We start from the raw sequence: 16,224 nt of genomic DNA, 5'->3' as shown, positions 1-16,224 counted from the left end.
TATACATAATTGGATGGTGATACATTTTTTCTATGTTATTTATGTTTAATAAATACTTGGCTGCTGTGGCCATATTTTTCCAAAGAAATAGGTGTAAGAGTGTTTTTCTTTATGGGAAAATAGGGGTATCGGTTGGAGGGGTGGGGGTGTGAGTAAAAGGGAGGGGTAGCAAGATCAGTTTTCCCATGTCATGTGTCTTCTAGTGTTCAGTGCTGCACTACAGTACCCTGGTAAAGCCCTGTGCTGACGCCAGCCTTGGTCACTGCAATAATCTTCCCTCAGAAACCCATAAAATCAACAATGCAAGTAAGAAGGAACAGGTGGAGCAGATTTAAGTAAGCAATGACAATTCAAGATAGGTGACGGAAGAAATAACACAGTGCACACTGGACCTTTAAGTCAGGAAAGCAGGCATGCAACTGAGGCGACGGCACGAACCATAGGCTTAGAGCAGAGTTTGCACTGGTGGGTCCCCCGATGTCATGGACCGGATGGAGAATGCAGCTGAAGGACCGAGAACAGACCACGAGTAGCGTGTAGAGGCAACCAGCGCTGTTACAAGCTATAAAAATGAACAAAAAAAACACGAGCCCTGAGATGATCTCTAGTCAACTGTTTAATAAAAGCCAGGATGAAGGTAACAGCAGAATATCAAGTGAAGCAAACTAAAAGAATACCTGTCGTTTCAATATACTTTTTAGTATAAGCTGCCCTGTGTATACATGAGGGCAGCACTATATCTAACCATTATTTATTACCTTGTATAAGGCATTTTCTCTCTCTATGTAGTGTGTGTTCCCAAGCCTTCCCTCCCCCATTGACTTGTACTACTTGTAATCTGATCCCTGAGCTGCTACAAGTCCTAACCAGTAAACAAATGTCCGTTGCTAAGCAGATTTTTCGGAGTGGATAAAAGTTGATGGGTCGGGGAAGATGCTTCATCAAACAGAACCATTTTTGTCTGATAAGATATATTACAAAGTTTATTATATTTGCTTCCATTATTAATCTATGCAGTTTGGTAAAATAATAGTGCCTATAAAAGACTAATGTTAGGCCCATGGAGCGTTTAGATACAAATACAAAGTACATAGTACAAAAGTTAGCCAAATGCCAAGTTACCCCTTATCACTCAACTCATTGGGATCACGGCATCCATATATTAAAAAAAAAAAAAAAAAAAAAAGTGTTATTAATGGGAGTTTTTTATTTTTTCAGATTCTTTTTAAACTTCTCTAGGTTACTATATTATGCACATCACTGACTGCCATAATATCCCATAGGATCACAGCAATCCATGTTTTCTAAGGAGTGAAACAGCTGGGATTAGTTTTGTCTCTCATCCTAGTTGTTACTGTACACAACAAGTTGACGTCCCAGCTATGGACCCGTCCGCTGCACGTAAATGCTACGCACCTGCTGCGCTGTAAATGTATGGTGCATGGGTTAAAAGCCAAGACAGATGTGAGGTGTCCACTGTTCTATTGTATAGTATTGTGTGTATAAGACTATGTATAAAACATTCAGGTCAGCACCTGCCACATTCCCTATAATGTGAATATTAAAAGGGCTTTTACACTGAGTGTGCTGTTAGATGTGCCGTAACATCTGCCATATTACTAAAACATTTACCACATTCAGGGCAAGCAAATGGTTTCTCCGCTGTGTGAGTTCTTAGATGCTGAATAAGATTAGATCTCCGACTAAAAGACTTCCCACACTCAGGACATGTCAACGGCCTCTCCCCTGTGTGAGTTCTCTGATGTTGAACAAGATTCGATCTTTGCCTGAAAGTTTTCCCACAGTCTGGACATGAAAATGGCCTCTCCCCTGTGTGAATTCTTTCATGTGAAGTAAGGTTTGATTTTTGGCTAAAACATTTCCCACACACTGTGCATGAATAGGACTTCTCCCCTGTGTGAGTTCTCTGATGTTCAACAATGCTTGATCTGTGGCTAAAACATTTACCACATTCTTCGCATGAAAACGGTTTCTCTCCTGTGTGAGTTCTAATATGGAGAATGAGAGATGATTTAAGGGTGTAACATTTCTCACAAAATGGACATAAAAATGGATTCTCCCCCGTGTGACCTTTTAGATGCTGCATAAGGTTGGCTTTCTTTCTAAAACATTTCTCACATTCGGGGCATGAAAATGGCTTCTCCCCTGAGTGAATTCTTTCATGTTCAGCGAGTTTGGATTTTTGACCAAAACATCTACCACATTCAGTACATGGAAATGGCTTTTCCCCTATGTGAGTTTTCTTATGTTTACCAAGTCCCTTTTTGTCAGTAAAAGACTTCCCACATTCTGTACATGAAAATGGCTTCTCCCCTGTGTGAATTCTCTGATGTTTAACAAGACTTGATTTCTCGCTAAAGCATTTCCCACATTCGGTACATGAATAGGGCTTGATCCCTGTATGAATCTTTATATGCTCCTTAAGATTTGATTTATGACTACAACACTTTCCACATTCAGGGCATGAATATGGCTTCTCCCCTGTGTGAAGTCTTTGATGTGACTTAAGGCCTGATTTCTGAATAAAAGACTTCCCGCACTCAGTACAAGAGAATGGCTTCTCCCCTGTGTGGGTTTTCAGATGTTCAACAAGAGTTGACTTGTAGGTAAAACATTTCCCACATACTGTACATAAATGTGGCTTTACCCCTGTGTGAATTTTCTGATGTTCAACCAGACCAGATTTTTGGGTAAAACGTTTCCCACATGTTTTACATGGATATGGCCTTTCCCCTGTGTGCATTCTGTGATGTAAATCGAGATTATATTTCCTAGGAAAAGATTTTCCACATTCTGTACATATAAATGGTCTTTCTTTGGCAACTACAGGTTGGTTAGGGGAAGGTTTCTTGTGACCAGAGGGATCAGTGGATAAGTGGCCGCTATGGATGATTACTGGAATTATTGAATTAGTTCCTGCACTATCTTCATAATAGGGAGGTAAAAGGAGATGTCCGTGGAGGTCTGGGATCCAGTCTTCACCTAGAAACAGAGACATTTTCTTATTTTTCCAAAAAGAAAATACATATAGAGCCAAAGAAACAAAAGGAGTGATGGCAGCGTGATGACTATGAGGATATATGTATACATATATCTAACGTTAAAAATCCATCACCTCTAAACCCTCTGTCCACCAATATCTTCTGTCCATACACCTTATACTGGTGGTAAAATCTATGTGTTTCTTAACCCTTAGAGGACCGGGCCAATTTGCATTTTCACACTTCCGTTTTTTCCTCCTTGTGCATAAAAGGCCATAGCACTTGCATTTTTTCACCTAGAAACCCACATGAGGCCTTATTTTTTACGCCACTAATTGTACTTTGCAATGACAGGCTGAATTTTTTCATAAAGTACACTGCGAAACCAGAAAAAAATTCAATGTGTGGTGAGGGGAGGGTTTTTGTCTTAACGCTGTTCGTCCTGGGGTAAAACTGACTTGTTATATATGTTCCTCAAGTCGTTACGATTACAACAATATGTAACATGTATAACTTTTCTTTTATCTGATGGCCTGTAAAAAATTTAAACCATTGTGAACAAATATATGTTCCTTAAAATCGCTCTATTCCCAGGCTAATACCGCTTTTATCCTTTGGTCTATGGGGCTGTGTGAGGTGTCATTTTTTGCGCCATGATGTGTTCTTTCTATCGGTACCATGATTGCGCATATACGACTTTTTGATCACTTTATATTTAAATTTTTTCTGGATTTGATGCGACCAAAAATGCGCAATTTTGCACTTTGGAATTTTTTTGTGCTTAACCATTCACAATGAAATGGCATTTTCCCTCCAATCTTTTGTGATTGTTATTGTAACTTTCCATTAATAGAAAAAAAAAATTGCAGAGAGAGATAGGATTTAGGAGAGATTCTTACTTTTCACTGTCACTGTGTCGGGTCCCTCCACTCCAGTCGTCATTTCACTATCAGTTTCCTGTAAGGATCACACATTAAGGACATGAGAAGAAAGGCATTGGATTTCTAATTTGTTCTATATCCAGTTAAAGGCCCACACCCCTTATATAGCACAAACCAATTTTCCCTTAGGGTGCGTTCACACATACAGGACCGCAGCAGATTTAATGCATGGATCCTGTACGTGTGAACGCACCCTTAAAGGAGAAGCAGCGATCAGATACAAGAAACATTCAACCAAGCATAAATGTTTCACTTATATCGCTGTATGAAATGATGGCTAAAGACTGAACTGTATATTCTATGAGGCTCAACGAAGATAAAGATTATGGGGGAGATTTATCAAACATGGTGTAAAGTGAAACTGGCTCAGTTGCCCCTAGCAACCAATCAGATTCCACCTTTCATTCCTCACAGACGCTTTGGAAAATGTAAGGTGGAATCTGATTGGTTGCTAGGGGCAACTGAGCCAGTTTCACTTTACACCATGTTTGATAAATCTCCCCCAACGTACTTAACATACCAGTATACTGGTGACACTTTCTATACAGAACAGTATTCTGCCTTAGAAGCAGCTGATTGGCATTGAGCTGTTGTTTACTCTGCAGAACATTATATACACCCACACTGAGCCACAAATGCCAAGTATACGTCCATACAGTATACTCTGCTGGAGGAGTCTAGTATACGGCTTCATTACATCAATCTATAGAGGATTTACAGGAATCTCCGCTCCATCTACCTGATGATCCAGGGGGACATGTTGCTGCTCCTCTTTACAATCCTGGGAATATAGAGGACGGGGACATCTCTCTGGTGGGTTTCTCTGGCTGTCTTCATCTATAGGAAGTAACACAGTGACTGAATACATTGTCTATATGTGATATATCAGATGATCTGTTCTCTCCTCTACAATCAGGGAAGGTCTCCTCTTACCCGGTGATGTGAGGGGCGGCTGATCCTCCATCATGACGTCCTTGTACAGATCCTTGTGTCCTTCTATATACTCCCACTCCTCCATGGAGAAATAGACAGCAACATCCTGACATCTTATAGGAACCTGACACACACAATAATCCCGTCATCCTCCAGACACCTCCCTTGGTGTTACTGTATAATGTCCTATTGTATTGTCCCAGAGAGGGGTCCACTGTCTTTTCTAAACAGGAATAGGTCGGTACCATATGTGTGTGTAACCTCCGAGACTGTAGTCTGTAGTGTGCAACTCCAGCCACTAGATGTCACTGTTCTACTGCACGGCTGAAAGTGTATAAGGATTAACTGATGTCTCCATTAGGCTGACATGTCCATTCTTCTGCGCAGAGAAAGGAGGCACGTGTGAGCCAGTATGACACGGAGGCTGGCAGGATTCTACTGCTGAGAATTCCGCCAGTTTTACTCTGTGTAAACTTGCCCTTACTCATTGCATATTTCCTGCCATTGCTGTATTCTGATATTTTGCTAACCAATCCTTGAGCTAGCTACCTCAGGAGTTCTACCCTTACAGAGGGTTATTCAATTTCTGAGTCAGTAGTTCAAGTGCAAAGGCCGTGTCTCTACTGCAAGTTGCTAGCGTGTCTCTAGAGGGTCTCCCGGACAACTATCTTATCCACTAGTTGGACCTGAACTCCATATTATCGTTTCTCTCTGTGCCCACATAATAGTATCAGCAGATGTCCTTTCCTGTGGATTCATGACTTGTCTCTAACAGCCCCAGCTGAGCCACTGCGCCTAAATAGGCCCCGATCCCATAGCAGTCAGCATCCAAACTAAACTTAGCAGCACAACTAAAGTCTATTGCAACTAACGCCAACTACCAGTGTATTCTCAAATATATTCAACTTGTCTGCTATATTCTCTAGTGTATTCTATGGGAGGACACACACGCCCTCCCATAGATACTACAGGACACTGAGTACTGCGGGAATTCCGCTGTTTTTGCTCAGTGTGAACTGGGCCTAACAGCAACTAGAACTCTCAAATATGCATGGTGCTGTCGAGCCAGCGCTCAGGGGTGACCAGCTGGTCCCACTCCTGGCTCACCGTGACAAGCCCATGAGGTGCTTCCAGCCTACCTAACATCTGCCCCCCTGTGTTGCTGCTTCTCACCCATTGCCAGCCGCACCAGCATTCCCAGCAGCATTGCTCACCTTTCCAGTCAGCAGCTCAGTGATCCTGGAGGTCAGTTCTAGAATCTTCTTCTGATTTATCAGTGATGCAGATGGAGGATCTGTGATGGGGCTCTGGATGCTGCTCTGGCCTCCTGACACAGGGGGCGCCACACACTTACCAGACTTCTTCACTACTGTGTAATCCTGTGTATGGCGAGACACTGATCACTACAGAGTGTTTAACAATCCTTCATCTTTCCAGTCATTTTCCTTTTCTTTTAAAACATACAGGAGTGAAATTATATAAGACACTCACCTGTCCAGTTATCAGGTGGATTATCTCAATGGTAAGTTTTAAAGGATCCCTCTGATCCTTGCAGTCTTCTATATACTCCCACTCCTCCATGGAGAAATAGACAGCAACATCTTGACACCTTATAGGAACCTGACACACACAATGATCCCGTCATCCTCCAGACACCTCCCTTGGTGTTACTGTATAATGTCCCAGCATTCCCAGCAGCATTGCTCACCTCTCCAGTCAGCAGCCCAGTGATCCTGAAGGTCAGTTCTAGAATCTTCTTCTCATCTATCAGTGAATGAGATGGAGGATCTGTGATGGGGCTCTGGGTGCTGTTCGAGCCTCCGGACACAGGGGGCGCCACACACTCACCAGACGACTTCTTTATCACTTTGTAATCCTGTGTATGGCGAGACACTTATCACTACAGAGAGTCTAACAATCTTTCATCTTTTTAGATATTTCCCTGTATTACCAATAGAGATAGGAGTGACGTCATGTGAAGCTCTCACCTCTCCGGTTATCCAGTAGATCATCTCTATGCTGAGGTCTAATATCCTGGCAGCCATGTAATTCCTGTCTTCATCCATCCTTGCTGGGTCATTCGTGACAATTGCCATTGTATATCAAAAGAAAACTATAGCTGTGAGAGTCTTGGACCTAAGGAACCTGATAGGAAACAAATTATATTACGAGGTGCAGTGTCTCCCAAACTAATAATTATAAAGAACTACTGATAGCCTACAACAGAAGTGACTTATATAGAAGAGTATGTTATAGTATAATATGTAGTGTATACAGAATTAGGCTATGTTCACACAACGTAAAACTACGGGCGTAGTTCTCGCCCCAGAACTACGGTCGTAGTTTTGCGGGGTGGAAACAGCCTATCTTCAATGGGATCCCGGCCGGAGCGTACTCACATCATATACGCTCCGGCCAGGATCCCTTGAGGCGCCGGAAAAAACTGACAGGTCAGTTTTCTGCGGCCGGAATTCAAGGAATTCCGGCCGCAGAAGGACCTGTAAGTTCACACGGCCGGAGCCGCTTGCTTCACTCTGTGCTATGGGAAGCTCTGATGCGGGCGCACGCTGATGCACCCGCATCAGAGCTCCGCGGACGGAAAGATCACCCGGCCGGTACTTATGTACCGGCCTGGATGATCCAGGCTAAGACCGGCCGTTCCGTGACCCGGCCGGGGTCATGGAACGGCCGGATGTTCACGTAATGTGAACATAACCTTACACAGGACACATACTGCATTGTGCCAACCACTTTAAATGTCATACTTTCCTTATTCCCTGTATCCTAAACCTCTCAGGACATTAGCAATCTGCCTTCTGCAAATGATAAATTAGGCGCATATCCAGATTATGCTAATTTTTGGGTAAATACTCAAAACCGGAATATTAAAAAACAAATTGCATTAAAAAAATATTCACTTGTTGAATACTGGTTCATAAATAGAAGTTAGGCCAAAGAATAGGTGCAAAAACTATATACAGTATTCATCTCTTGTTTACACAAAAGATCAAATCAGCCGTCGAGCAGATGTTTGCTCACTCATGGGCCAACTACTGACACTTCATGGGCCGACTACTGGCTGAATGAGTGTTCCTAGGAACACTCGCTGCTGATACTTGACCCTTTTTTTTTTTTTTTTTTAATAATGGAAGTACCTTTTTTTTAGGCTGCATTCACACCTATTGCATTCACAGTGAATTTCACGCTTCGTGTCTCGCTACGATATACAGTACAGTTAGGCCCTATGACTCTACATGTAGCCACATCCTGCTTAAAGTGTCACTGTTGTTTCAGAAAACTTTTGGCATGTCATAGAGACACGTCAAAAGTTTTGATCAGATACACTGAGTGTTCAGACCCCTACCGATCGGGAGGATGAGTGCTTCCTCTCCCCACTCTGTGTTAGAAAAAAAGAATCAGGCCTATAATGGAGGCCGAGTCTTTTTTTCTTACACAGAGTTGGGAGAGGATGTGCTGCAGTGCGGTCCCCTCCCCCCTCATTCTCCCGATCGGTACGGGTGTGAGCACTTAAAGGGGTTATCCAGCGCTACAAACAAATGGCTACTTCTCCCCTCTCTTTTCTCCAGATTGGGTGGGGTTTGAAACTCAGTTCCATTGAAGTAAATGGCGCGTAATTGCAAACACCTAAACTGGAGACAAGAGAGGGGGGAAAAGTGGCCATGTTTTTGTAGCGCTGGATAATCCCTTTACACCCGAACTGATCAAAACTTTTAACATGTCAGAAGTTCTTTTAAACAACCGGTCCACTTTGACTAATCATCTGCTGAGCCTTTAAACAAGATAATACATTACCTGCCCGCGCTCCCGCTTGCTTCTGCAGCTTCTAGGTCACTGACGTCCCGCACAGCCAATTAGTAAACTGTCCCACCGCAACATGAGTGACCTGGAAGCCGGAGAAGCAGGCAGGAGCGCGGGCAGGTAATGTAGGTAATTTAAAGGCCCAGCTGATGATTAGTAGGATGTGGCTACATTCTCGCAGCAGATTGAAAATCCTCTGCAAGAATACAGAGCCATAGGGAATAACGGTGCCGCAAATTGCAGCACTGCAAGACTCACAAACGTGGACGCATGCACGCAGTCTTAAGGCCCCTTTACAGGGACAGATTTAGATTTAGAGGGACAGCAACCGATAATATCACCATAATCATACACAAATATCCAGCCTACAACAATGGGGATTTCGGTAAAGATGATCACAGAGATCAGCGTTCGCTATGGAGGCCTTCTCAGCCAGTCTACATCAGCCTCTGCAGTGTCCCAGCATGATCTAGTCACCTACTTGTATTCTGTGTATTGGACTGTATTAATGTATACTGTTCTATGTATCCTCTGATACCAGTCTTACTGGCAGGCAGAGGACAGGTTAGTGTCACGAACCCCTAGCTGTGAGGCAGCAATGCCACCAGCAGTAACAGTGAGTGAGGGAAGCTTCCTGTAACTAGGTGGAGCTATGCTAATGAGCTTCACAGAAAACTCAGCTGTTATAGGAAGGGACAGTTTAGTTTTGATAGGAGTAGGATAGGATAGAAGTCAGCGGAGGAGCGGGTTCAGTCAGAGAGAAGTCAGCGGAGGAGCGGGTTCAGTCAGAGAGAAGTCAGTGGAGAAGCGGGTTCAGTCAGAGAGAAGTCAGTGGAGAAGCGGGTTCAGTTAGAGAGAAGTCAGCGGAGAAGCGGGTTCAGTCAGAGAGAAGTCAGTGGAGAAGCGGGTTCAGTCAGAGAGAAGTCAGCGGAGGAGAGGGTTCAGTCAGAGAGAAGTCAGTGGAGGAGCGGGTTCAGTCAGAGAGAAGTCAGCGGAGGAGGGGGTTCAGTCAGAGAGAAGTCAGCGGAGAAGCAGGTTCAGTCAGAGAGAAGTCAGCGGAGGAGCGGGTTCAGTTAGAGAGAAGTCAACGGAGAAGCGGGTTCAGTCAGACAGAAGTCAGTGGAGGAGCGGGTTCAGTCAGACAGAAGTCAGTGGAGGAGCGGGTTCAGTCAGAGAGAAGTCAGTGGAGAAGCGGGTTCAGTCAGAGAGAAGTCAGTGGAGGAGTAGGTTCAGTTAGACAGAAGTCAGGGGAGGAGCGGGTTCAGTTAGAGAGAAGTCAGTGAAGGAGTAGGTTCAGTGAGAGAGAAGAGGAGGAGTGGGTTCAGTCAGTCAGTACAAACAGGGTGTCAGTCACTGTGAGGAAAAAAAAAAAGACTGAGGAGAAGGAGGACAGCTGAGCGAATAGACTTGAGTATATTTGGTGGTAACAGACATAACTTCTCAGTACCGTCTGAGTCCAAGGGGGATGCATCGAGCTACCCATGGATTCTCTAGGAAACGTCTTAGTTGGCGCCTGGCCCGGCCTATATACCTGTCAGAAAGCTCCCTGGGAAGATGAGGACGACGGCTCAAGTTCTCCTTGACACTCCTCCACACAAGTTCAATAACCCATCTTAGGCCGCCAGCCACTTAAAGAACTGTAAAGGACTGGATTGTACAGGTGCCTATGTGAGCAAGCTCTCAGTAAAAAGTTAATATAGCACCACCTGACGCCTCATCCTCCGCTCCTGGTTGTCTGGTTTAATCTGCACCACTCCAACACTAAGAGCCATCTTGGCACCATCCCAGACAGCAGTATATGGGGTCGGCCCACATATCCATCCCACTGACCACTATTACCACCAAAGACACAAGTGCAGCCCCCCTAAAACGTCTACAGCAGACCCCCCAGGAGAGAGAATAAAGGGAAGCGCCAGAGACCTCAACCCATCGCCAGTGACCGTGAGAGATAGGGCTGTGGCACACTACAAGGCCCAGCCATTTGGTAGATTTGGACATCACTCTCTACCAACCCACAGCTCATCACCAGCATCCCCTCATTACTGAGCTGAAGCGCTTTACAATCGAGAGAGGCCCTAGTCATCCATAGCCATCATTACTACTACTACCACCATCATCATCATCATCATCCTCTCCAACGTCCCCACTCATTCTCTTCCATATATCTGGTCCGCTGCACCTTTACACTCAACAGACAGACGGATGAGTGAACCTTAAAGCGTAACTGTCATGTTTTTTTATTGCAGAAATCAGTAGTATAAGCGATTTTATGAAACTCTGTAATAGGTTTTATCAGCCAAAAAAGCCTTCTTCTGTACTCAAGAAGCAATCTCCCAGCCTCCCCCCCGACTTCTTATCTGTGCATTATCAGGCAAAACCGTCTTCATTACAGAGAAGCCAGTGAAGACGGGTTCTGCTCTCTCCATTGTAAGCCTATGGAGGGGGGAGGGGCTGAGGGAGATGAGGGAGCAGGAAGAGGTGACATGAAGGTCAGCTGTTTGTAGACTCTCTGGGCACCTAAACCGCAGGATTCAGGTGTCAGAAAGGTCAGTGCTTATCTATGAACTTACTGAGAGAAGATTGCAGGGTGTTGTGCTGTGCAGGACTGCTCCGTGCTCAGTCACTCCTAACAGCCCCTCCCCTCTCCATAGCCACATAATGGAGACAGAAATCCTTCTTCTTCTGATGTGAGGGGGGAGGTTGGGAGATTGCTTTTTCAGTACAGAAGGAAACTCTTTTAGTACATAAAACCTATTACAGAGTTTCTTAAAATCGCTTGTACTGTTGATATTTAATGTTTTCAGAAAAATGACCCTGAAATTACAGTTACGCTTTAAGAACACTCGTTTGTCCGAACCAAAGCGTGTGTTATTTGGTTACTAGTGGCTGAAGGAGTAGAAGGCTGCTTCCAAGGACTCTCTAGGGCTGCATCCAACTTCTTCAGCCACCGGTGATCAAATGGCGCGGGCTCAGGTTGGGACAAACCCAAGTGTGCTCGAGGTTCGCTCATGCCTAGTTATATCACTTTACTCCCATTACTAGGGGTGCGCGGGGTTACATGAGCAGGGATCACCTCCTAAACCCCAACCTGTGTAAACAGGAAGAGATACCACTGCCAGAGCAGAGACTCTCTATGGTGCTTCCGACTGCTATACAGAACGAAAATAAAGGAAAACTAACAAGACAAATGACACCAAGTCACACTCATACATTCCATAACCCCCCAACTTCCTGTCTGGTCACATGACTAATCTATACCACTGCACATCCAGAGTCAGTGTAGGGTGCAGAGCTATGTGTATATATAGTGTACAGTGCAGAGCTATGTGTATATATAGTGTACGGTGCAGAGCTGTGTGTGTATATAATGTACAGTGCAGAGCCGTGTGTGTATACAGTGTGCGGTGCAGAGCTGAGTGTGTATACAGTGTACAGTGCAGAGCTGTATGTGTGTATACAGTGTAGGGTGCAGAGCCGTGTGTGTATACAGTGTAGGGTGCAGAGCTGTGTGTATATATAGTGTACGGTGCAGAGCTGTGTGTGTATATAATGTACAGTGCAGAGCCGTGTGTGTATACAGTGTAGGGTGCAGAGCCGTGTGTGTATACAGTGTAGGGTGCAGAGCTGTGTGTATACAGTGTACAGTGCAGAGCTGTGTGTGTATATAGTGTACAGTGCAGAGCCATGTGTGTATACAGTGAACAGTGCGGAGATGTGTGTGTATACAGTGTACGGTGCAGAGCTGTGTGTATATATAGTGTACAGTGCAGAGCTGTGTGTGTATACAGTGTAGAGCTGTGTGTGTATACAGTGTACGGTGCAAAGCTGTGTGTATATATAGTGTACAGTGCAGAGCTGTGTGTGTATACAGTGTAGAGCTGTGTGTGTATACAGTGTACGGTGCAGAGCTGTGTGTGTATACAGTGTACAGTGCAGAGCTGTGTGTGTATACAGTGTACAGTGCAGAGCTGTGTATATATACAGTGTACGATGCAGAGCCGTGTGTGTATACAGTGTACAGTGCAGAGCTGTGTGTGTATACAGTGTACGATGCAGAGCCGTGTGTGTATACAGTGTACAATGCAGAGCCGTGTGTGTATACAGTGAACAGTGCGGAGATGTGTGTATATACAGTGTATAGTGCAGAGCTGTGTGTGTATACAGTGTACGGTGCAGAGCTGTGTGTGAATATACAGTGTACAGTGCAGAGCTATGTGTGTATACAGTGTACAGTGCAGAGCTGTGTGTGTATACAGTGTAGAGCTGTGTGTGTATACAGTGTACGGTGCAGAGCTGTGTGTATACAGTGTTCAGCTCTGTGTATACAGTGTACAGTGCAGAGCTGTGTGTGTATACAGTGCAGAGCTGTGTGTGTATACAGTATACGGTGCAGAGCTGTGTGTGTATATAGTATATGGTGCAGAGCTGTGTGTATATAGTGTACGGTGCAGAGCTGTGTGTGTATACAGTGTATGGTGCAGAGCTGTGTGTGTATACAGTGTATGGTGCAGAGCTGTGTGTGTATATAGTATACAGTGTAGAGCGGTGTGTGTATACAGTGTAGGGCTGTGTGTATATACAGTGTACAGTGCAGAGCTATGTGTGTATACAGTGTAGGGTGCAGAGCTGTGTGTGTATACAGTGTACAGTGCAGAGCTGTGTGTATATACAGTGTACAGTGCAGAGCTGTGTGTGTGTGTGTGTGTGTGTATATACAGTGTACGGTGCAGAGCTGTGTGTATACAGTGTACGGTGCAGAGCTGTGTGTATACAGTGTACGGTGCAGAGCTGTGTATATATAGTGTACGGTGCAGAGCTGTGTGTATATATAGTGTACGGTGCAGAGCTGTGTGTATATACAGTATACGGTGCAGAGCTGTGTGTATACAGTGTACAGTGCAGAGCTGTGTGTGTATACAGTATTCGGTGCAGAGCTGTGTGTGTATACAGTGTACAGTGCAGAGCTGTGTGTATATAGTGTACGGTGCAGAGCTGTGTGTGTATATAGTGTACCATGCAGAGCTGTGTGTATACAGTGTACGGTGCAGAGCTGTGTGTGTATATAGTATACAGTGTAGAGCGGTGTGTGTATACAGTGTAGGGCTGTGTGTATATACAGTGTACAGTGCAGAGCTATGTGTGTATACAGTGTAGGGTGCAGAGCTGTGTGTGTATACAGTGTACAGTGCAGAGCTGTGTGTATATACAGTGTACAGTGCAGAGCTGTGTGTATACAGTGTACGGTGCAGAGCTGTGTGTATATATAGTGTACGGTGCAGAGCTGTGTGTATATATAGTGTACGGTGCAGAGCTGTGTGTATACAGTGTACAGTGCAGAGCTGTGTGTGTATACAGTATTCGGTGCAGAGCTGTGTGTGTATATAGTGTACAGTGCAGAGCTGTGTGTATATAGTGTACGGTGCAGAGCTGTGTGTGTATATAGTGTACCATGCAGAGCTGTGTGTATACAGTGTACAGTGCAGAGCTGTGTGTATATACAGTATACGGTGCAGAGCTGTGTGTATATACAGTATACGGTGCAGAGCTGTGTGTATACAGTGTACAGTGCAGAGCTGTGTGTGTATACAGTATTCGGTGCAGAGCTGTGTGTGTATACAGTGTACAGTGCAGAGCTGTGTGTATATAGTGTACGGTGCAGAGCTGTGTGTGTATATAGTGTACCATGCAGAGCTGTGTGTATACAGTGTACGGTGCAGAGCTGTGTGTGTATATAGTATACAGTGTAGAGCGGTGTGTGTATACAGTGTAGGGCTGTGTGTATATACAGTGTACAGTGCAGAGCTATGTGTGTATACAGTGTAGGGTGCAGAGCTGTGTGTGTATACAGTGTACAGTGCAGAGCTGTGTGTATATACAGTGTACAGTGCAGAGCTGTGTGTATACAGTGTACGGTGCAGAGCTGTGTGTATATATAGTGTACGGTGCAGAGCTGTGTGTATATATAGTGTACGGTGCAGAGCTGTGTGTATACAGTGTACAGTGCAGAGCTGTGTGTGTATACAGTATTCGGTGCAGAGCTGTGTGTGTATACAGTGTACAGTGCAGAGCTGTGTGTATATAGTGTACGGTGCAGAGCTGTGTGTGTATATAGTGTACCATGCAGAGCTGTGTGTATACAGTGTACAGTGCAGAGCTGTGTGTATATACAGTATACGGTGCAGAGCTGTGTGTGTATAAATCATTACCTGTTCATATAATCCAGAACCACACGCTAACTCCACCAAAAGCACAGTCAGCATCCTGAATGGTCACATGATCATGACATCATCGAAGGTCCTTTTGCCCTCTGTTAGCTTCTATTGTCCTGTAGCTGTGGAGGCTCCGCCCCTTCCAGTGACATCATCCCTGTAAGGCATAACTCCTCCTCCTGGTGTGTCCTCCTGCAGTCGCTCCAGTCTATACAGGTCAGAGAAGAGGAGAGAGAAGCTGCTGCAGGAAAGTTCTTCAAATGGAAAAATCACGTCAGCCGCACAATTAGGGGGCGTCCCATAGAGTTTATAAAATCAGAAGGTGTGAGATGTTTTTGGTAAAAAAAGAAACCACATCTAAACCTCATGTAAATATGAGTGAACTTGTCGTCGATTTTCAACCTCAAAAACGAAACGTTCTCAGGCTCCGAAGGTATAAAAGTATAAAATATGAACTTTACATCCTATTGAAAAATCCATATAAAATGGTTTAACCTCTTAAGGACGCATGACGTACCACAAGAGGTGTTCAGAGCGGGGCCGCGCGGCGACCCCACTCTGAACCGCCGCAATCCCGGTTGCCGCGTGTAGCCCGGGACCGCAGCTATTAGTGGGCACGGTCCGATTGCCGTGCCAGTTAATCAGGTAATCGGATGCGATTACCTTCTGCAGCTCTTCCCTGGTGGCTGCAGCCGAAAGCAAACGAGTGCCGATCTCATTGATCTATGTTGCAAATTTATGCAGCATAGATCTCAATGAGAGATCAGTATACTTATAATAGAAGTCCCCCAGGGGAGATAACCCTAACCCCAGGGGGGAATAACCCTAACCCCAGGGGGAATAACCCTAACCCCAGGGGGCAATAACCCTAACTCCAGGGGCGAATAACCCTAACTCCAGGGGGGAATAACCCTAACTCCAGGGGGGAATAACCCTAACCCCAGGGGGAAATAACCCTAACTCCAGGGGGGAATAACCCTAACCCCAGGGGGGAATAACCCTAACCCCAGGGGGGCTTCTAGTATAAGTGTAAAAAAAAAAAAAAAAGTGTTCTTATTAGTAAAAAGCCCCCTCCCCTAATAAAAGTTTGAATCACCCCCTTTCCCCATGTTATAAATAAAAATAAATAAACATATTTGGTATCGCCGCGCACGTAATCGCCCGAACTATTAATTAATCACATTCCTGATCTCGCACGGTAAACGGCGTCAGCGCAAAAAAATCCCAAAGTTCAAAATTGTGCATTTTTGGTCGCATCAAATCCAGAAAAAAATTCATAAAAAGTGATCAAAAAGTCGCATATGCGCAATCAATGTACCG

General features: G+C 44.7%; 1 protein-coding gene across 1 annotated transcript; it reads right to left on the bottom strand.

The window, feature by feature from the left end:
* Window positions 1–598: 598 nt before the first annotated feature.
* LOC138773836 (oocyte zinc finger protein XlCOF6-like) lies at window positions 599–14,987 on the bottom strand. Its single transcript, XM_069954267.1, has 9 exons — window positions 14,902–14,987; window positions 6,865–7,021; window positions 6,585–6,752; window positions 6,368–6,496; window positions 6,091–6,255; window positions 4,877–5,000; window positions 4,683–4,780; window positions 3,902–3,959; window positions 599–3,003 (listed from the first exon to the last, which is right to left on the bottom strand). The coding sequence occupies exons 2-9, from the start codon at window positions 6,970–6,972 to the stop codon at window positions 1,574–1,576; spliced, it is 2,280 nt and encodes a 759-aa protein (XP_069810368.1). The 5' UTR covers window positions 6,973–7,021; window positions 14,902–14,987; the 3' UTR covers window positions 599–1,573.
* Window positions 14,988–16,224: the final 1,237 nt, after the last annotated feature.

The sequence above is a fragment of the Dendropsophus ebraccatus genome, chromosome 15 (assembly GCF_027789765.1).
Source record: "Dendropsophus ebraccatus isolate aDenEbr1 chromosome 15, aDenEbr1.pat, whole genome shotgun sequence".
Lineage (NCBI taxonomy): Eukaryota > Metazoa > Chordata > Amphibia > Anura > Hylidae > Dendropsophus > Dendropsophus ebraccatus.
This window is presented reverse-complemented; position numbering and strand designations above follow the sequence as displayed.

What these genes read in the sequence shown, in the direction of transcription:
- LOC138773836 (XM_069954267.1), bottom strand. Translation starts at nt 6,972, where the DNA reads ATGGCAATTGTCACGAATGACCCAGCAAGGATGGATGAAGACAGGAAT. An exon ending in ATGTCCCCCTGGATCATCAG is followed by an intron (nt 3,960 to 4,682) that starts GTAGATGGAGCG and finishes TGATCCTTACAG; the next exon opens with GAAACTGATAGTGAAATGAC. An exon ending in CGACACAGTGACAGTGAAAA is followed by an intron (nt 3,004 to 3,901) that starts GTAAGAATCTCT and finishes CTCTGTTTCTAG; the next exon opens with GTGAAGACTGGATCCCAGAC.